The sequence below is a fragment of the Mus caroli genome, chromosome 12 (genome assembly GCF_900094665.2).
Source record: "Mus caroli chromosome 12, CAROLI_EIJ_v1.1, whole genome shotgun sequence".
In the NCBI taxonomy this organism is placed as follows: domain Eukaryota; kingdom Metazoa; phylum Chordata; class Mammalia; order Rodentia; family Muridae; genus Mus; species Mus caroli.
This window is the reverse complement of record NC_034581.1, coordinates 32649054-32672345: the sequence shown is the minus strand read 5'-3', so window position 1 is coordinate 32672345 and position 23292 is coordinate 32649054. Positions and strand designations below refer to the sequence as shown.

General features: G+C 39.4%; 1 protein-coding gene across 2 annotated transcripts in view; it reads right to left on the bottom strand.

The window, feature by feature from the left end:
• Crppa (CDP-L-ribitol pyrophosphorylase A) overlaps nt 1-23292 on the bottom strand; it is a 293326-nt gene that overhangs the window by 253988 nt on the left and 16046 nt on the right. For both annotated transcript variants that reach the window (XM_021179106.1, XM_021179109.2), the window contains exon 3: nt 1114-1263. In XM_021179106.1, the coding sequence (XP_021034765.1) occupies nt 1114-1263 (150 nt within the window). The remainder of the gene's footprint in view (nt 1-1113; nt 1264-23292) is intronic.

Sequence of the window (23292 nt, the reverse complement as noted above, 5' to 3'; positions counted from 1 at the left end):
AAAACGGAATATGTGACCTCAACTCGGAGAAGTTCACAATAGCATAATGAGTATAATTAAAATAAAACTCTCAAAGTAATGCCCTGATTTCCAAATTATTTTAAGGAAAAGAAAACTGGCTGAGTTTCTCATTAAAATACAATTCTATATAATCTTTTTCTAAAACTAACTGGAGCCAAGTATTGATAATTGAATGTATGTATGTGATTAACCATTACCACTAACCTAACTATATCTGGCATATTTAGTATAAATGTATTTGTTACCATTATCCTATCACTCTAACTGCCCATCTCTCTCAACACATTTACTAATTACCCAGTGCCAATCAAGCACAGAGTTACTCCACCGTGCTTCATTGAGAAGTTTCTTGTGGATCAATTTATGATACTCAATAATGACTTATTCAAATATGTAAAAAAAATTACAGCAAAAGCATGTAAGTACAGAGGATTTCCAAATGAAAGAAGAAACACACATTCTAGTATCAATTTTTGGGGTGATTTTTTTATAGTTGTTTAAGTTAAATATTTATTTAAGCTCTCTAGGTATCCGTGCCAGAAGATTTACCATACTGTGTGTGTCTAAAACTCCTCAATATGACAAGTTTGTCAGACAGGCGTGGGCCACTGTTTGGGAGGGCCCTGTTCTGGCAGATTTGCTATTCTTGGACTGTCTGAATGCATAGTACCATTTACACTGAGCCTCTGCATTCCTCAGGAGACTGTGGAATTTCTGTAAGTGATCACCAGAGGACATGTATGTGACCAACCCCAACAAAGCCCCCAGGCTCGGAGCCTCTAATGGACTTCCAAACATTGTACTGCATTCCTGTACATTCATTGCTCCAGGAAGTCTTTTCCGTGACCCATCAAAGGAAGGGGAGAGCCCAAGCATCCCCAAACAGATTCCGAAAGGATTCTGCAGAAGCACTGCCCGAGAGGCTGTTCTAAGCCAACAATACCTCTGTTACTCCGATGAAATACAAACTGGCCTAGAGCAGGACTACATGCTGAATCTCACAGCAGGTAGGTTTGTCTAGAAATTCAAAGGTAGACACAGTTTTAAAAACCATAACAGAACTAGCAGCTTTTTGAAAGCCCAGATTCTCACCTGCTGATATGCTTCATAGATGACATCAAAGAGAAAAGCCTGGGGCATTTCGCTTGCCCTATGCTTGGCACGGTCCAGTGAGTGGTCTAAGTGACCATCAGCAGAGGGACTGATGACAGTGGACACCAGAGGTCGAATTGCTCCTGCTGCCTATAAGACAAACAAAGGAGAAATGCGTATTTACTTGACCTACAGAGCATTTGAAGAAAAACCCTAAATTCAACATCTCACTTCCAAAACCAGACTTCATACTTGCAACAATCTCTCCCAAGAAAGCATATAAACAAAAGGGTTTGCTCAACCCACAGTTCACATCTAAAGTTTTGAAAATCACTTTCATAGAATGGCAACTTTAAGATGGAAGTACTGCTTTATTGTACATTCAGTTTTATTTCTATCAGGAAGGCTAAACTGGGTCAGTGAAGAATTAAAGTGCCTGCTATCAAGTCAGATGACCTGAGCTTGATCCCTAGGATATGAGTGGTAGACGAAGGAAAATGACTCCCAAAGGTGGTCCCCTGACCTTCATTTGCATACCGGGACACATGCACCCTCACACATCACACACACACATAAATAAAGGAAATAAAAATCCTTTCCATCCTAAGTCACTGAGGTCAAACTCTAGAAAGGAATGTTACAGGACAATTGGGTTTTCCCTGAAGATGGGAGGGAAAGAAAGAGACCATTGTGAAACCATTGAATTGAGTTTCAAATTAATGCTTAGAAATGAGAGTGCTCTCAGAAAATTTAATTTACACATTGGATCATTAAAGAGACGAACTCCCCAGGATCCCCACTTTAAGACTAAACAACCTGAATAAGAAAGAATTTATGTCTTGCTCTAATTAATTTTACAAACAGTTCTTTTCTTTTTTTTTCTGAAATTCTTTTTTTTTTCAATTTATTTTTATTAGGTATTTTCCTTGTTTACATTTTCAATGCTATCCCAAAAGTCCCCCATACCCACCCCCCCAATCCCCTACCCACCCACTCCCCCTTTTTGGCCCTGGGGTTCCCCTGTACTGGGGCATATAAAGTTTGCAAGTCCAATGGGCCTCTCTTTCCAGTGATGGACGACTAGGCCATCTTTTGATACATATGCAGCTAGAGACAAGAGCTCTGGGGTACTGGTTAGTTCATATTGTTGTTCCACCTATAGGGTTGCAGTTTCCTTTAGCTCCCTGGGTAATTTCTCTAGCTCCTCCATTGGGGGCCCTGTGATCCATCCAATAGCTGACCGTGAGCATCCACTTCTGTGTTTGCTAGGCTCCGGCATAGTCTCACAAGAGACAGCTATATCTTGGTCCTTTCAGTAAAATCTTGCTAGTGTATGCAATGGTGTCAGCGTTTGGAAGCTGATTATGGGATGGATCCCTGCATATGTCAATCACTAAATGGTCCATCCTTTCGTCACAACTCCAAATTTTGTCTCTGTAACTCCTTCCATGGGTGTTTTGTTCCCATTTCTAAGAAGGGGCAAAGTGTCCACACTTTGGTCTTCGTTCTTCTTGAATTTCATGCATTTAGCAAATTGTATCTTATATCTTGGGTATCCTAAGTTTCTGGGCTAATATCCACTTATCAGTGAGTACATATTGTGCGAAGTTCTTTTCGAATATAACGTCCGTGTGGCACTTCCTTGGGCAAGGCCTCCACTCATTTCCATTTCTACAGTGGAAGCCCTGTCTTATTGACAGCTGCGATATGACTGCATGGTAAGGATGACTCCTTCAGGACTGACCATCTGTCATTTACTTTCAATAGGGTTGCCCTGGCAATGTGCTCTTGACTGTCCTTACCAGACAGCTACCTCAATGAAGTAGCCTCAAAGGAAGCATCCAAAGATGGCAGTCAAGTAACCCATTGTATCTGTACTCCAACATGACATTTCTTCCACAGGATTGTTACGTGAGCGTCTTGTCTCATGAGCAATAAACCAAGAGCGCAAGTGTGCTCTGAAGTGACTGTCATCTGATCAGAACGAGCTGAGGGAGAGTTTGCGGAAGCGAGGGAGTTGATTGAAAACAGAGCTAATGCATGAGCCAAGGAGACAGTTTATAACTGCCTCACAGTTTCCAGCTCCTCAAGTCAAACGTGGAGCCTAGACCCAAATGTAAACGTGACCCAGCCAGAGGTGAAGGAGCTCATGTGACCTACAATGAGGGGTTGAGGGTAAAAAGGAAAACAGATATGGGCACCCGAATTTTTAAGGAAAATATTAAATTTCCATTAAAGCTACCTATAGGCCTACTAGAATTCCATGCCAGGCCATAATGAAAAAGGAAAACAAAACACAAAGAGAGAACATGAAAGATCCAGATTGGGAGGACAAGAGGTATCTCAGACTTCCCTGGGTAAAGCAGACAGTGAAAGGTATAAAGGGTATTTTTAATGCAACCACTGAACGCATCTAACTGTCATCCCAGGGGCCTACAGCCGACTAAAAACTTACTGACAAAATCTGAATTTTGGTTGGGAATAAAGAGTGGATGTGCCACCTCAGCAGGGACCTGCTACTCCACCCGCAGCTCAGTGGAACAGCAGCTCCAAGACAGGTGGACAGAGCTTAAAGGAGGGATGGGGGTGCAGATGACAAAAAACAATACAAACAAAAGCTCAGGGCCCTGGTTCCAGCGCACAGGGGAAAGTAGTGAGGCAGTGGTTCCCCTCTGCACCTTGTACAGACATTGAGACCATGCAAATGTGGCCCGGATGTCCTACTGCTCACAGAAAGAGCAAAGTTTCTACACTAGGAAAAGACAGACCAGAAGGCAGTCCAATTCTTCAAGGCTCTCTTTAAGTATCAGGACAACGAAGTAGGTGTCACTCCAAAAGAAAATGGACACTATCTCACCACAGCTACAGAGTAGCACAAAAATTTTATACAGGGAGTGAAGGGGTCTAAGATTAAAGTTCTATTAAACTTCCCCTCAAAGACAGACAGACAGACAGACAGAAATTCAGACCAAGTCCATTCTTAGAAAAAGGAGATTATAAGAATGAGTGATTAAGAGGATACTGGAATCTACGATAGACCAAATAAATAAAAAAAGGCTAAGTTTAAGGCTATTTACTAGAAGACACAGGAAGCACAGCTCGTGAAACTCCCACCCACTAGGATCAAAACAAACTTCAAACATTGGTCTTAAACCTACCCCTGCAGAAAGGCCAGTGTTTAAGTGGGTCAGGTTGCAAAGGAAGTACACTATGGGCATTAAGAAAAATAGAGCTGAACAGCTCCCAAGGACGATGCTGAACAGCCAGGAGTGATACCGGTCGACAGCGTGCGGAGGAACCCAAGCATCAGAACCAACCCGACCAAACCCGTCATCTCAGTGTGAGTCCACACACTGAGAAAGTCACATTTGAATCTTTCTGTGCAAAAGATTCAAATAGAGTGCCAAGTCCTAAAACAAGCAAACAGTATTTCTTGGTAAGGTAGACGGTAGGAGCCAGTCGGAATCTGGAAGCAGAAACACATATTTGTGAACACATTCCATTTCTAATAAAGCATTGTATCCAAAGATAACCATCTGACTGGCACATGAAGGGACCAGGGAAGCCACAGAAACCGCCCCCAGGTACACATGTAGGTTTCAAAGCACCCCTTGAGAGTGTGATCAGAAAACTAAGGGCATCGTGTCTGAAGTGAAGCAAGGTTTGCAGCTACTTTCTTTTTCCAATAGAAACAGAAGGATTGCGAGCTGCAAGAATTAACATGACTGTCCACAGGAGCTCAACAGTTTTTCCCCAAGAGAAAGGAAGAGAGCCAGAAGACAGTGGGGGAGCAGTCATACTGCAAGGAAAATAATAATCTAGTCTACAACCACAGAACCAACAGCTCAAAAGAAGAAATTAAAAAACAAAAAGGAAAGAAACGCTTTGCTGGTCAGTTCACTTTACAGACTACATACAATATTCTTCAGGCTAAACAAAATGAGCTCCAACAGCGATTCTTATGCAGGAAACCAGCAAATTTAAGACACCAGGGAAAAGTGGAAATGTCCTCCCTTCTTTTACTAACTGGTTGAAAAGTAAGTACATAGTCCACCCATTGAAATGCAATTAAAACAAAACAAGAACAGAGATAAATGTATACAGAAATAAGGAGATGACAGTGGATGGGAACATAAATATGGTGGCCCATAATGCAAAAAAAACAAACAAAAAATAGAAATGATACACGCTTGTGCACCTTTCTCCTTCCAACTTCTAGAAAAGGCTATAGATCTAATGAGCTAATAATTCTAACAGTGGATTTCGGTTTGTAACACAAAAGGATAGAGTTGGGTGAGAAAATTTCTGTTATAAGAACACTAGGTCAGAAACATATATGGACACAGCTATGCCCTCCCCGGTGTCTAATTTGCTAGATACACCAGCTGTGTTGATAGACAAACATGGGTTCTTTTAATCCAATTTTAATAAATATTAGTTAGTAACTAATATTAATGGTCATCACAAACTACACCTCACATGGCAAATATACATGCATATATGTAGCTATTTATGTAGATCACAGAATGTAAGGAGATGAAAGGCAAGCAGCTTCAAAGATACTAGGAAATTATTACATATATAAAGGAGTTTGGCGGTAAGCTGACTTGAAAGGCATTTGGACTTATGGCATAGAGTCAGAGCACGGTCAGAGTTGAGCTATGGAGTCTAGTAGCAGAGGCCAAAGAGAAGAACTAGGTGCAGACAAACTGCACAGACAGATGGAGAGCAAGTGTGGACCAGTGAACAGAAGGCAGGCAGACAGCAATTTGAGTGGAACCACATCAAAGCCATTTGACCAAGCCAAAGCAAAGCACCTGAGGCAGTCAGCTTCTCTGCCTGTTGGTCCCTTACTGTACATATAGGGTGGTCAAATAAAAGATCAGATGGCTTTTACACCTCTAGGGCTAGGTCTCCATCTCTTTATGGAGTCCAAATGAGGGAGCTGTAACATCTTTTCTGTCTGGTGTATCTTCTATATTCTCAGGAATGTTTTTCCTGACTATATCAATATGCTCACATGTCCCACATACATTTGTGAATAAGATCCTTTCCACTCACAGTAACAAGTTAACTATCAGTCTGTGCTGCATGAATGGTGTTGGCCATTCATGTGTCAACCCAGACACAGAGTCACCAACCATTTTCAAGATGGAGTCAAGAGTTGCTTACAAAATGGTACCACTCAAAAGAAGACACAGTCTAAAAAACCCAACACTTTACATAGTACTGTAACAATGTAGGGGTAGGGCCAGCATGCTCTCAACAATGCCTCTTTGTTGTCATAGCAGAATGACTTCTGTTAACATGTATATTTTAGGCCATGTAGTCCAGGATAAGAAAATAACAGTCCTAGTTACAGTTACTATTACAATCATGAAACACCATGATAAAGGATTTATTTGGCTTATATTTCCATATCACTTTTCATCTTTGAAGGAAGTCAGGGAAGGAAATCAAACAGGGAAGGAACCTGGAGGCAGAAGCTGATGAGCAGCCAGGGAGAGGTGCTGCTTACTGACCTGCTCCTCATGGCTTGCTCAGCCTGCTTTCTTACAGAACCCAGGCCGACCATGTTCATGGCAGCTTCATTCATAACAGCTAGAAACTGATAACCACCTAGATGTCTCTCAACTGAAGAATGGATGAAGAAAATGTGGTACAGCTACACAATGGAATACTATTTAGCTATTAAGGACAAAGGCATCATGAATTTTGCAGGCAAATGGATGAATCTTGAGATTATCCTCCTGAGTGAGGTAACCCAGTCCCAAAAGGATATGCATGGTAAGCAATCACTTATAAGTGGATAGTAGCCATAAAGTACAGGATACCCATGCTACACTCCACAGACCCAAAAAAAAGCTAAACAAGAAAGAAGGCACAAGTGAGGATGCTTGAATCGCACTTAGAAGGAGGAGGAAAATAGTGCTAGGTCCTGAGTCTTTTTAACAGAACAGGCTGAGCAAGCCATAGGAAGCAAGCCAGTAAGCAACACTCTTCCATGGCCTCTGCATCAGCCTACCTCCAAGTTCTTGATATGTTTGGGTTCCTGCCCTGACTTCCTTCAGTGATAAATAGTAAATGCAAACCAAATAAATCCTTTCCTCTCTAACTTGCTTTTTGGTCATGGTGTTCTGTTACAGCAATAGAAATGGTAACTAAGACAAATACCTTCAATAAAGTCACATCAATGAGGCATATCAACATGGAAATGAAAGTCTTAAAAAGTGTTTAAAGCCACATAAGCATTATTTTATGTACCAACCAACAATAGCAAAATATAGGTTCTTAAGAGGCATGAAAATTTCTCTGAGTCAGACCATGGTTACCATAAAATAAGACTCAAGAGAGAAAATATTGAAGGTGGCTACCAGTACCCATCATGCCCCAAGTCTGCTCCAGGGAGTGTGAGAGGCTTCAAGGGGTGATGCTACAGCTGAGGATGAACCTGCAGAGCCAACAATATCTCAAGAACAACTGAAAAAAGGCTTGTCTTATGGGAAGGTGTTTTTACAAATCAGATCCATGAAATGGGACAAAAAGATACCAGAACAGAGCTGCAGTGGAGAGAAGCAGAAGCAATTGGCATGGGACAGCTGACAAAGGAGCATGTCACTGATAAGTGCAGCCTAGGACCCTTCACAGCCTGCTTGGTCGGTGCCAAACATTACCTACAATGGAGCCACCATTGCTGCTACATCTCACACTGCTCACACTGCTGGGATCACAAGAGCTCAGAGCCTTGGTGCTGACCTTGGACTCCAGTCACAATGGTCATACTGGGATGCCTGCAGGATGACTGTCCTACACACAGCACAGACTCTGAACAACCACAAGACATCTGAGATGAAGAATGGTTCATTTTCTAGATGAATTCTCCTCCTGGAAAGATTTCTGAGGTCCATGATGCCACCAGAGGTGGAGTTGATGTCCATGATCTGTGCAGCTGCCAGAGACCATGTTTATGTTTGTGTTCTGTGCTGCCACCATAGGGCATGTTGGTGTCCATGGTCCATGTCACCACCAGAAGCCATACTGATGTCCATGATACATACTGCTACTGAAGGATGTGTGTCTGTGGTCTGTGCTGCCACAGCAGCCATATTGACATCCACAATCCCAACTGCCATCAGAAACCACCCTGAAGTCCAGGATCCTACTGCTGCTGGTTGCCATGGGCAAAAATGCTTCTTTGCAGTTGTGTGGATGACTGCAGGCTCATGACTTAGAATAAGAGACATCAAAGGCTTCTGGGACAATCTCCCTTCCTCCTCTCCTCCTCTAAAAGAGAAACATTCCAGGCAGGAAGCTAATAAATCACACCCTTAACAACTATGATGAAGATGCTAAAGTACAGCTCTTCATAGTCAATAGCTTCTGGCAGGGATTGGAGTAGGGAAAGATTCATTCTTCTTTAAGAGGCTGGCCACTGGGAGTCTAACCATGCTCCATTGAGTATATGGACATTGGAATTGGTGGGATGTTGCTGTTCTTTTTTATTTTGTTTTGGCATTGGGCGTGAGGGGACCTGGGAGGAATGGGAACTGGATGTGATCAGGGTGCATTGTGTGAAATTCCCAAATAATTAATAAAAATATTTATTATGTTGGGGAAAAAGACTCACTAAATTTTGAAGAACTCAAATCATACTAAGAATATTCTCTCTTTAGAATAGAAATTAGAGCAGAAAATTAGAAGTTTCAGGAATACATACAAATTGAAAAATGTACTACCAAAAAAACTAAGCCAAAGAGTCAAGAGAACTTGAAGATACTTGAAGATGAAAACGCAGGCAACGTCCTTGTACTCAGGAACTTGGCTTAAGTATCACTGAAATATCTCTGTGAGCCTTTGTTCCTCTTGAACAATTTTTAAACATGGGTTATAGAAATTGCAGCTGGGTAAATGGTGATCATGAGAGGAAGCATTTTGTTTTGAATACTATATATACTCAATCTATCAAAACAAACTTCAAAATGGAAACAAAAACTGAAAATGGTGTGTGACAAGAAAATTCAGTTAACAACCTAAATTCCAAAAATGAACAAAGTCAGGACTGTGATGGCTCATTAATTATATTTTTTTAAAATTTAAGGAAAATACCAATTCCTCCAACAAGGTTTCCAAAAAGAAAAGAGTGGGTGAGGACAGAGGAAGGGAATCCTTCCTCACTTCCTTGACAATATCTAGTGTTATCTCAATACCCACACAAAGCAAAGCCACCACAGGGCCAGTAACTGCAGAACAATACCCTTGTGAATACATATACAAATCCCAAAGCACAATCATCCTTCTGTATCCCCAGGGGATTGGTTCCAGAACTACATGTGCACACTAAAATCCCCTATGTAAGTGCCATGGGATTTACATATAACTACCCATAGCTCTCAGATAGTTTAAATCATTTCTAGATTACTTACACCACATACAATGTAAATATAATGTAAGCGGTTGTTACAGTATATTATTGGGGGCTGACAAGAAGAAAGTCTCTACATGTTCACTACAGATGTAGTTTGTTCCCAAGTATTTTCCTCCACAGTTGCTTAAATCTATAATGCAGAACCCGAGGACATGGAGGGCTGACTTTGCTTGCAAGTATTCACAGCATATAAAATGTATTATCCACCATGACCAAGGGGAATGTATTCCAGGACCAGCAGATTGATTCAGCATACCAAAAAGAAACACACCATAGTAACAGAAAAAGGGCTGAAGCACATGGACATCTCAGTAGATGGAGAAGACACCACAAAGTACAACACTGCCTTCTTGAAAAAAGCATACAAATTAGAAACAGAACAGAGTTGATCCACTAAAAAGCATCTTGAAAATACTATAGCTAAGATCAGACATAACAGTAAAAACTAAATGTTCTCTTTTTATGATCATGGAAAAAGATACAGAAATCTGCTGCCATACTTTCACTAGTAGACATTATGATGGGAATTCTAACTGGGAGACTCTCTTAAGAAAACGTAATTGATGTGATGAGAAAGAAACAATACTATCACCATCTGAGGCAGATGACACCATCTTATTTATAGAAGCCCTTTATGAACTCATTAAAGAATTCTTAGGACAATAAATCCTGAAAAAATGAAGGGAAAAAGCTCAACACACAAAAGCCATGTGAGAAATGAAAAGTGCAAAACTGGAGTTATGAAAATGCCACTTACCTGAGTATTTTTAAAGGGGTAAATTTAGTGAAAGTGTAAAGCATAATCCTGAAAAACATGCAAATCGCCCTAGCTCCAAATGGAACCTCACTTTAGATGCTGTTACCTGCTTCCCTCAAGTACACATCAATGGTCATCTTCCGGCACTGCCTCAGTCTGCAGCCTTTATTAGGTATCTGCATTAGTAAATAAGTATGCTGTGTCAAGTGCCACTCTGGATCACAAATTCACCTCAAGCTAGAATCAAATTGGGGTCTAGATATAAAATCAGCCCCAATACTTATGTGTTGAAATTTTGGTTCTCAGTGCAAAACTGTCCATAAGAGAAGCCTTGAGAATTAACTTAATTTTCAGGGCTCTAATGTTACTCTATTGATGAGTTCATATCTGAATGGAACACTAAGAGATGCAATCTATTTATTAGGAAGTGGTCACATGAGGGCATGCCCTTGAAGAGCATGTTTCCTTCCATAGACCCCTGTTCTCTGTCTCCTCATTTAGTTTCCAATTAAGAGTCAAATAACTATGTTGCATTTCCAAGGTCAGGATACCTAGAGTGTTTAGCATGTGTCTCTGGGAATGCAGTGCCTCTAATATTATCAATCCTAGAGGAGACTCTTCTGGTGAATTTCTTTTAAGAAATTCCATTTCTTTTAACTCTTTCCCAGTGTATTATTATATAGGGTTGAAAATAAATTTAATAGAAGGGTGTTATTAAATTTACCTCTAGGAATTTTAATTATCAGTGAGTATTTGATCTGAAGTATACACACACATGAAGAGTTTCTTCTTATTACTAATTTTAATAACATTTTATCTCCTACCTTATAGATTAAGCCAATATGTAATTTAGGAAGTCACTCATAAATACTGGAATTCCAAATTGCTTGTTAAGCTTGAATGCATATCTGTTTATTAACTCTCTAATTAAAGTTATTTCCTATTAGAAAGAGCTGTCCTTCCAGGAAGTCAGGAGAGGTTAGGAGGTAGGGAGGGAGGAGTTCGGGAAAGGACTAGGATGAATGTGATCAAAATAAAATTTAGAAAATTCTCCAAGAATTAATAAGATCTCACAACTTAGCCCTGGTTGGGTTGTATTATGTAGAACAGGCTAGCCTTAACTCATACAGTTTTTTTAATCAGCGTCTTTTTAACTGGAACAAGAATTCTCTTGGGATTTTAGAGGGGTTCAATTAACTCCTTATTGGAGAATCACACAATGCCATGTTTGGATAGTGAATTAATATTTAGCTATTTTCAATAAAAAATAGCTTTCCAAACCCATTTATTGCCCCTCATCTTTTTCTTTCTTACAGTGTTGTTTCTATAGCATCAATGAGTACACTTCTATATCTTCTATATTCTCTCCCTGCCTCTCTCTCCTGCCCCCTGTATACCCCTGCCTTACATTCTGGCTGTGATGAGATAACCAATTTTCCTTCATTTTGCCTCTCCATTTCAATACTTCTGCCATGCCACACAACTACAAGGAATAGAGCCAGTTGGTTGTGGACAGATGTCTCTAAACCATGAGCCACAACAAAATTACCTGCTTTAAACTATTTATTTTTAGGCAATTGTCAGTAAGATGGGAGAAACTACCTAAAATACAAGATTAAAGTACCTAGAGTACAACAGTTTCCAACTTCTGTTTCCTCCCAAACTGTCCAGAATCCATGTCAATTAGGGTTTTACCTCTCCAACTGAAGAACATTTACAAATATTACCAATGATTCACACATTGGTAAATACAATAAACAATTCTTAGTCTAGGAGGTTCCATTTAGTTTTTATAAACTATTTACAAAATGCTCTCTGTTGATGTTCCAATATAAAATATTTATTTTATTTTTCTCGACTCAAAATATCACAGGCATGAAACTCCAGACTTCTCTACCTACACTCATTTCATCGATTTCTACATCGAATTCCATCACTTGAAATACCATCTAAATAAGAACTCCCAAATGTATGGATCTTCTTCGAGAAGATTCTCTGCAACTCTGGACTAGTACATCCAATTGCCTATTAAACATCTCCATTTACTTTTATTGAGTTCAAAATACACATCAAACTACTGCATTACAGTCAAAGTTTTGGTCTTCTATGCTATATACCACCAAGTGCTCTTACATATATCCCCACATTTAAGAATGACAACTGTATTGTTCTAGTCAATCTTGACTATCATCTTAAAAGTCATTTATGATATCTCCCTCAGTCTCCTAATAACTGTTCAACCCCTCAGTTAACTCTGGCAAAAGTGAAATACCCCAAATCTGCCTGCTTCTTAACCTTCCACCATAATTGCCTCTATAACACTAAGTAATACAGTTGTTCTTCTCTGAGGCCTTTCCATGAGTTTCCCTGTTTGTTTTCCTGTTGGCATCTGTAGTAGCAAGGACATAAAAAGTAAGTCTTATTTGAAAAAAAAAATGAATTGAATTGTGGTATTATATTAATGACTATGAATAAAGTATAACTTTACAGATTTACCTAAAAAAAAAATCCCTAAATACAATAGTCAAAAAAAAAATGTCTAAATAGAAGCAAAACAGAATTATCTTGGGCATATATGTGACATAACTAAATTGAAAAGCCAGAGGATGACAAAGTTCAGATTATGAATGGATAGAAAATGAAACAGTGAAATTGGGGAAGAATTTCAAAATCAATGGTAACTTTGTAATACTAGATGTTCCGTATCAGTGTCCATTGCACTCCACATATCAAAGAATACAGAACAATTTCAAAAATAAGTACTGGGAGCCCTTCTCTCTTGATTATTGAAAACTAGCTCCTTTGGAGCAGAATTCATCCACATTTTAAATTCCATTAGAGAAGAATGGGTAACTTCAAAGAATTGTTAGGTCTTGTCTCTGCATGCCTCAGAATTCAGTAAGAATATTAGTGCATGGTGACAGCAGCTTCAGGGGTCTCACTAAACAAGCCTCTGAAAAGGGGATCCCAAAGGAAACCTGTGGCCTTTCTGCCGTGCCTCACTACCCACCTGACAATAGCCAACGCAGAACAAAGATGCTAATGCTACAGGCAGGCACCTACTCCAGAGCTGTGTTAACAGAGCTACCTGTACAATGAATCTTTGTTTGTGTGATGTTTCCTGAAGTAAAAGTGTCACAAATATGACACAAGTATTGACAAAGACAGTTCCTGCTAAAACATTAACTCTCTGGGAACCTTATTTTATAGAGCACCATCCCTATGTTATAGAAAATTCTTAGAAGTTAGCCTAGTGAGCTCCAAATGGAAACGTAAGATCTCAGCACTGTTGTCATGACTTTCCTGTCGTCTATTAAAGTACTTACATGCTTCCATGCATATATTTCAGGACCACCTGTCTGGGGATGGTACTGCCCATAGTATTCTGGGCCCTCCTACATCTATCAGTCTTCAAGAAAAATCCAATACACATGCCTACAAAATTAAGGTGATAGGTGAATATCTAATTTCTGGTGGAGGCCAACTTGATAGAGGCATTTTCTTGATTGAGATTCCCTCTTTTGAGATGACCCTAACTTGTGACAAATTGACAAAAAAAAAAAAGAAAAAAAACACAAACCAAAGAGAGAGAGAGAGAGAGAGAGAGAGAGAGAGAGAGAGAGAGAGAGAGAGAGAAACCTAACCAAACAAACCAGCAGGTGCATTATAGCTAATTAGAAAGTATGCAGCAGAAATCCTTCTTAATAGATATAAGCCCACTGAAACTCAGTAAAGTAACACTAGCAAGTGTGAAAAATCTTTGCATCACCAGCTGCTGCCCTCTGGAATTACAGCACCTGTGGTCTTCAGGCTTCATGGCTCTGACCTGTGTGTTAGCATAGTACTTAGAAGCTGTGGAGGGTAGCAATCAAAAAAAGGGTATCAAGTACATCCAGAGAGCTACCTCCCCCTTGCAGTGGCTGCAATATTCCACAGAAAGAGTAAGTTTGTTCCTATTGATATCATTTTGAGGAAGAAAATGTAGAAAAGGCTCCAGTGAAGAAACCTGTGTGGGATATTCTGCACAAAATGCACAAAAATCAAGTTAAAATAGAAAAGCCTTACAACCAACAATAAACACCAAGATCAAAATATCAAGCATCTTTCAAAAAGCAGGGTGGAAAATCCCAAAACAGGAAAAGAACCTTCTGATGATTCACCTTAATTGTCAACTTGATAGAATTCAGAGTCACCATGACAACACACCTCTATGTTTATCTATGATGTTTCCAGAAAGCTTTAAGAGATGGGGGAATGTCCATCCTGAGTGTGTGTGTTGGCAGGGCGGGGGGAGGAGAGACAGTGAGCGAACCTTACTCTGCTACCCTATAAAACACCTCTAAACTAAATCCACAACAAGAGTCCTAAGATGAACTCCATGCCATTGGTTAAACTGCAACTCCTGGAAAGAAAATATTCACCTTAATTCTAATATCACTAAAGGCTGTATTTGTGTGTTAATAAACCTTATTTTGGTGGGTGTGGTGGCACACGCCTTTAATCCCAGCACTCGGGAGGCAGAGGCAGGCAGATTTCTGAGTTTGAGGCCAGCCTGATCTACAAAGTGAGTTCCAGGACAGCCAGGGCTATACAGAGAAACCCTGTCTCGAAAATAAAATAAAATAAAATAAAATAAAATAAAATAAAATAAAATAAAATAAACTTTCTTTTACTTGAGTCACTAGATAGAATCATTCAACCTTGACAAATTTCTTCCATTCCCATTTGAAATCAAATCAGAGCACAGGCATACAACGGTGGTTTAAAATTAAGCCAAACAAAAACCTTTGAAGCAGTAAGTAGCTTCTCCAGTATGATCAAACACAGAGTTTCAGCTGTTCCCAAGAAGTAGTTCAGTTTTTAAAACTCAGTGTTTTGCAAAAGGATACCTTCATTAGCTCTGGATTTAAACCAGTTCAAAAGTTATTCTTCGATAACAATATGGAACTCAGTCATCGGGGAAGGATCACTGTGTCACCTACTTACAAACAATTCAGATTTTCTAGCACACTGATGACAATCAAACACAAGTAATTAGCCACATTTAATTCTGTTTAACAATCACATTTTTTAATGTAAAATAAAACATCTGCCAAGTGATTTTTCCATCTCTGCTCCAAAATACATGCCCAGAATACATGACTTGGACTTGTAAAACTGCACGCTAACTTATATTTTCCCTGATAAACCAAAATGAAGTCTAAGAGGATTGCCACAGTGCCATTAATCAGTGCTAAATATAGCTGCACTGCATAAGCCCAAGATTGCATGGATGCACTCTTACCAATGTTTCCAGTTACAAAGATGTCACTGTCTCCAAAGATACAATATAAGTGACTCATTTTTAAACTGGAAACTAGTTTAAAAATCTAGAATGATAAAATATTTCATCCTATCCAAGAATTGACTTCTACTTAAACCTTTGTGCAGTGTTTCATAATACTCTGAAACTACTTAAGGTTGTTTTCTTAACTTAATCAAGGAACAAAATATCTAGACCCATTTATAAACTTTCATTATAGTCAAGCACTCATTAATTTAAGACAACTGGTCTTTTTGTTAAAGGTTAGTCATTTTGTTAAACAGTAAAAACAGTTATTAAAGAATAACAATATCAGTAATTCTGTTGAAGAATGAATGTAAACACATAAATATAAATGTAATATTTTGAATTATTATGATCTCCTCCAGTCTGTGGTTGCTATATTAGTGATCTTTGATTTAGGGGGCAAGAGGAAACAGAGAGGTAGCTAACCATTCTACCATGCACGAGGCCACTTCTATAACAAAGAATTATATTAGGTAGAATGTCAGAGTTGAGAACTTCTATGCCACAGAATTTAAAGACTGAAAAAAAAAATAAGGTCTTGCAAGTGAAGAAGTACTGTTATTAAATACTTGAAACTCAATCCAATATAAGTGAATGGAGTTTTGCTTTAAGGGATTAAGATATAAGGTGAACCTCCGACCCAGTGCTAAAGAAGACCCAGACAGTAAAACCTCTTACATAAATAAAGTTTCCATGGCTATATAGGTAAAACTGTAGTGAGAAGTCAGTGTCTAGACTTCAATCTCACAGAAACTAGTAGGTTATTTGAGGTGATGGAGGAGGATAGAAACACTGCAGATAACGAGTCAGGCACAATGATAGGGAAAGAGGAGGAACAACACACACACACACACACACACACACACACACACACACACACACACAATTCGCCAGTGGCTCACATACCCCTAGTCAGTCAGGGCAAGATAATCCTAGACATCCTCTAATGCCACCACTGTCGCAGTCTCTTAAACAGACCTGTATCATCTCTCAGGGATTATAACAATAGCTTTCAAGGTAATTTCTTTTTTGTGAAATATTCATCCTCTTATAGTACATACCACATGTGTGAGGAGTCACCTTCCTAATATCAAAATCTGATTATTAGTGTGTGTTGGAAGGGCCCAGGGCAGGAATCAAGGCCACCACTACCACTATTAAACTCAAGGCAAGCTCAAGAGAGGATTCAAATAGTCTTACACGTATCTAAAGCCATAGTCGTGGAAAAAGACAAGTCCAAGGAGCTCAGTTTGATTGGATGCTGAATACAGCAAACCTTGAATGTAGAAATAAGAGGGAGCATAGGGGATATGGAAGACCTCGGTGTGTAGTGGGAGTTGAAGTACATACAAATGCATTATGCACACAGAATTAATAGTCTTTTCAAAAGGTTAACTGTGGCATGAGGGGGAAAAAGTTTAAGAATAGAGAATACATGTTTTCAATTTCCAGAGATTGAGGGAGAGCCTGAAAAAAGGGGGGACGTGTAAAAAATTCTCTCAGATGTTCATATTATTCTGCACTTTGTAGTAATGTTTACAAGTACCTGTGAGCAGTTTGCTGAAAATATAGGTAGAGATTCCTGCCCTAGTTCAGGCTGTGCCAGACCAACTTTAAGGACCAGGACCCTGACACTGGTCATCTTGTAACCATTAACAATGGTCTAGATGGCATGTATTTAGAAGAGTACAAGAACAACAAAGCATGAGAGTAGACTACCTTGAGGCCAGCTCAGTGCCCTTTCACATTGCTAGTCCCCCATCTGGATGTCAAGAGCTAACAGAATGAATCTTGCCGTCACATGTTATTCTGATGGCCAACTACTAGCCACCCAAAAATACCTGAGAGGCTTCCCTTTAGAAGCCTCAAGAAGCAATCACACTCATTGCCTTCAACCTGACAGTTCCAAGACAGCAACAGGGATCTCATTGGCCCTTTCCTCCCAAAGTACAAGTCCTTACTCTTTGACCTTCCAAGGAAAGAAGAGTTTAGATTCTTGGGGTGCTTTCGATAAAAATGGCCGGAAACGGCTCATAGGGAATCGCATTATTGGGAAGTATGGTTTGTAGGATTAGGTGTGGCCTTGTTAAAGGAAGTATATCACTGGGAGTGGCCCTTGAGATTTCAAATGTTCAAGCCTGTCCCAGTGTCACTCAATCTGTCTGCTCCCAGGTGATCAGAATGCAGAACTCCCAGCTACCTCTCCAGCACCATATCTGCCAGCATGTTACCATGCTTGACCCTCCATGAAGACAATGGACTAAATATCTGAACCTGAAAAAAAAACAAAATCAAATACCTTCTACTATAAAAACTGCTGTGGTCATGGTGTCTCTTTACAGCAATAGAATGCTGTCTAAGATAATTGGATAGTTACGGATACAGAATCAAGTTTTTAACCTATACCTCTACCTTCAAACATTTAATGGAGTATCCAGTAACAAACATACAAACAAAATCAAATCATGATTATACCACTAAAATGGGAATTTTACTTTAAGTTTTATGAAGAAAACTACAATATAGGCATGATGTAGGTTTCTTAGTAGATTACTGATAATAAAAATAAAGGAACCTCATAAAAGGTGAGAATATGGCTGGGGATAAGCAAACAAAATGTAAGAGGGAAGCAATTATAGAAAATAGAGTAATAGTTGTGTGCCCAGAGCTGGTCCTGTGCCAGAGCCTGGAGCTGATCCTGTGCCACAGCTAGCCATACCTAAATACCACCAGGAGAGAGCTGTTCTCCCCAAAATGCTGAAAAACCTGTAAGCACAGATAAGACCACCACTTATGCTCCCAGGAATCCGCCCAGAGCCCTAAAGACACAGGAACCAGGAAGCAGCATGGGACAGGATCCTTCAAGTTTCTGTCAGTGCCTGGAACTGATGATGCCACCGCCCCTAAAACTGATCCTGTGACACAGCTCTCCATACCAAATTCCTCCCAGAGAGAATTGGTCTCCCATACAGGCTTGCAGAAGGGACAAGCCACACAGTCAGAGACAGCAAGACCAGCTAAGAACAGAGATAAGCAGATCGTAAGAGGCAAGAGCAAGAACATAAGCAACAGAATCCAAAGCTACTTGGCATCATCAGAACCTAGTTCTCCCACCACAGTGAACCCTGGTTACACCAACACATCAGAAAAGCAAGATTCTGATGTTGATATAGGACTTTAAGAAGGACATAAATAACTCCCTTAAAGAAATATAGGAGAACACAGGTAAACAGCTAGAAGCTCTGAATGAGGAAACACAAAAATCTCTTAAAGAATTACAGGAAAATACAATCAAAGGGATGAAGGAATTGAATAAACCATCTAGGATCTAAAAAATGGATACAGAAAAAATAAAGAAATCACAAAGAAAGACAGCTCTGGAGATAGAAAACCTAGGAAAGAGATCAGGAGATGTGAGCATCACCAACATATTGGTGCAGAAGATACCATAAAAAATACTGGCACAACAGTCAAAGAGAATGGAAAAATGCAAAATGCAAAAAGCCCCTAACCCAAAATATCCAGGAAATCCAGGACACAATGAGAAGATGAAACCTAAGGATAATAAGTATAGAAGAGAATGAAGATTCCCAACTTAAACGGACAGTAAGTATCATCAACAAAATTATAGAAGAAAACTTCTCCCTAACTTAAAGAAAGAGATACTCATGAATATACAAGAAGCCTACAGAACTCCAAATAGATTGGACCAGAAAAGAAATTCCTCCGATCACAAAATAAGTCACAACACCAAATGCACAAAACAAAGAAGGAATATTAAAAGCCGTAAAGAAAAAAAGGTCATGTAACATATGAAGGCAGCCCTATCAGAATTACAATCAGACTAGTCACTACAGACTATGAAATCTAGAAGATCCTGGGCAGATGTCATACAGATCCTAAAAGAACACAAATGCCAGCCCAGGTTACCTTACCCAGCAAAATTTTCAATTATCATAGATGGAGAAACCAAAATATTCCATGACACAACCAAATTTATACAATATCTTTCCATAAATCTATTATCTTTCAAGAGATAATAGATGGAAAACTCCAACACAAGGAAGGAAACTACACCCTAGAAAAAGCAAGAAAGTAATGTTTCAACAAACCCAAAAGGAGATAGCCACATAAACATAATTTCACTTCTAAAATCAAAGAAATGACAGGAAGCAACAACCACTGGTTTTTAACATCTCTTAACATCAAGGAAATCCATTCCCCAAAGACAAATAGACTGGATACCTAAACAGGAACAGCATTTTGCTGCATACAGAAAACACACTTCACTGTCAAAGACAGACACTACCTCAGAGAACAGGGCTGGAAAACAAATTTTGAAGCAAATGGTCCCAAGAAGTAAGTTGGAGTAGTCATTCTAATATTGAATAAAATCAACTTTCAACCTGAAGGTATCAAAAACGATAAGGAAGAACACTTCATACTCATCGAAGAAAAAATCTACTAAGAACTCTCAATTCTGAACATCTATGCTCCAAATGAAAGGGCACCCACATTCATAAAAGAAACTTTACAAAAGGTCAAAGCACACATTGCACCTCACACAATAATAGTGAGAGACTTCAACACCCCAGTCTCATCAATGGACAGATCATGAAAACAGAAACTAAACAGAGATACAGTGAAACTGACAGAAGTTATGGACCAAATGGATTTAACAGATTTGTATAGAACATTTTATCCTAAAACAAACAATATACCTTCTTCTCGGCACCTCATGGTACCTTCTCCAAAACTAACCGTCACAAAACAGGCCTCAAGAGATACAAGAAGATTGAAATAATCCCATGCATCCTATCAGATCACAGCTGACTAAGGCTGGTCTTCAATAACAATATAAACAATAGAAAGCCCACATACACGTAAAAGCTGAACAACACTCTACTCAATGAGAACTTGGTCAAGGATGAAATAAAGAAAGAAATTAAAGATTTTTTAGACTTTANTGAAAATGAAGCCACAACATACCCAAACTTATGGGACTCAATGAAAGCAGTGCTAAGAAGAAAACTCATAGCTCTGAGTGCTTCCAAAAAGAAACTGGAGTGATCATACACTATCAGCTTAATAGCACACCTGAAAGCTCTAGAACAAAAAGAAAAGTAAACTACAGGAAATAATCAAACTCAGGGCTGAAGTCAACCGAGTAGAAACAAAAAGAACTATACAAAGAATCAACCAAACCAGGAGCTGGTTCTTTGAAAAAGTCAACAAGATAGATAAACTCTTAGCCAGACTAACCAGAGGGTACAGAGACAGTATCCAAATTAACAAAATCAGAAATGAAAAGAGAGGTATAATAACAGAAACTGAGGAAATTAAAAAAACTTATCAGATCTTACTACAAAAGCCTATACTCAAAAAAAAAAAAGAAAAATGGAAAATCTGGATGAAATGGACAATTCTCTAGACAGATACCAAAAACCAAATTAAATCAGGATCAGATAAACCATCTAAACAGTCCTATAACCCTGAAAGAAATAGAAGCAATCATTAAAAGTCTCCCAACCAAAGAAAGCCCAGGACCAGAAGGGTTTAGTGCAGAATTCTATCAGACCTTCAAAACAAAAACAAAAAAAAAACAAAAACAAAAACAAAAAAACAAAATCTAATACCAATACTCTTCAAACTATTCCACAAAATAGAAAGAGAAGGAACACTACGCAATTCATTCTATGAAGTCACAATTACTCTGATAACTAAACCACACAAAGACCCAACAAAGAAAAAGAACTACAGACCAATTCCCCTTATGAATATTGATGTAAAATACTCAATAAAATTCTTGAAAACCAAATCCAAGAACAAATCAAAATGATCATCCATCATGATCAAGTAGGATTCTTCCTAGGGATGCAGGCATGGTTCAATATACAAAAATCCTTCAACATAATCCAGTATATAGCCAAACTCAAAGAAAAAACAACATGATCATTTCATTAGACGTAAAAGCATTTCACAAAATTCAACATCCCTTCATGTTAAAAGACTTGGAAAGATCAAGAATTTAAGGTCCATAACTAAACATAGTAAAAGCAATATACAGCAAACCAGTAGCCAACATCAAACTAAATGGAAAGAAACTGGAAGCAATCCCACTAAAATGAGGGACTAGACAAGGCTGTCCACTCTCTCTCTATCTGCTCAATATAGTCCTGGAAGTTCTAGCTAGAGCAATTAGACAACAAAAGGAAGTCAAAGGAATACAAATTGGAAAGGAAGAAGTCAAAATATCACTATTTGCAGATTATATAATAGTATACACAAGTGGCCCCCAAAAAATTCCATCAGAGAACTCCTAAACCTGATAAACAACTTCAACAAAGTGGCTGGATATAAAATTAACTCAAACAAATCAGTAACTTTCCTCTACTTAAAGAACAAACATGCTGAGAAAGAAATTAGGGAAATGATACCCTTCACAAAAGTCACAAATACAGAGGAGGAAGCTTGCAGCGAACCATTGGACTGAGTTCAGGGGTCCCCAATGGAGGAGATGGAGAAGGGACTGAAGGAGCTAAAGGGGGTCTGCAGCCCCATGAAAGGAAGCAACAGTGTAAACAGGCAAGACCCCCAGATCTCCTGAGGATTGGACCACGAACTAAAGAGTACACATGGAGGGACCCATGGCTCCCACTGCATATATGGCAGAGGATGGCCTTGTTAGACATCAGTGAGAGGAGAGGCCCTTGGACCTGAAGGGGTTAGATGGGCCATTGTAGAGGAATGCCAGGGTGGGAAGCTGGGAGTGGGTGGGTAGGTGGAGGAGCACCCTCATAGAGGCTGGGGCGGGAGGAGGGACTAGGGGGTTTCTGGAGGGGAGACCTGAAAAGGGGATAACATTTAAAATGTAAATAAAGAAAATATCCAATAAAAGGGGAAAGAAGAAAATAGAGTGATATTTATCAATAGAGTCACTCAAGGATGAGCTGGTTATTGCTGCCAGGTGTAGACTGTTCATTGTTTCAGCTCCAACTGACAAACTATGTTATAATTCTCGCAATTGCTACCATGTTTGCACACACACCACAGATTAAAGTGAGCAATCCCTGACAAGATGCCCCTACTTTACTTCAGACAACAGTCCCAGGAGGTGTGTTCAGATCACCCATGAGCCACAAGTCCAGAATGTTCCCAGTACCACCAAGGACCAGCCTCAACTTGGAGAGGGGGCTCCTGAGGAAGGAATTTTAGGGAGTGGCAAAAGAAATGACTCGAAATCAATCATGGATACAAGCTCTATGCTCTGCTTGAGACAACTTTCTAGAGATCTCTGGACAGCTCAGCTCTTGAAGACCAAAGCCCATTCTTTTATTTCCATATCAATCCAATCACCATCCCTAGGCTCCCTTTGGATGATCCCATGAATCAGAAATTTATTAGACCCCTGGTTCTTAGAAAAGACAGTAAATATATATATTTAGAGGAATTCCAGGGCAGGGAGTGATGTATATATATCACCCAAATGAATTCAGAGATCTGCCTGTCTTTGTAAGCTCAGACAATATGCTAGCTGGGGGAGATATGGCTCTGAGATCACCATTTCTGCCAAATGTGGACCTAAACTAGGGCTGTCGCAGTCTGACCCTAAACTCAGAAATCTGCCTGCCTTTGTAAGCACAAACAATAAGTTTAGCTGAGTGGGAT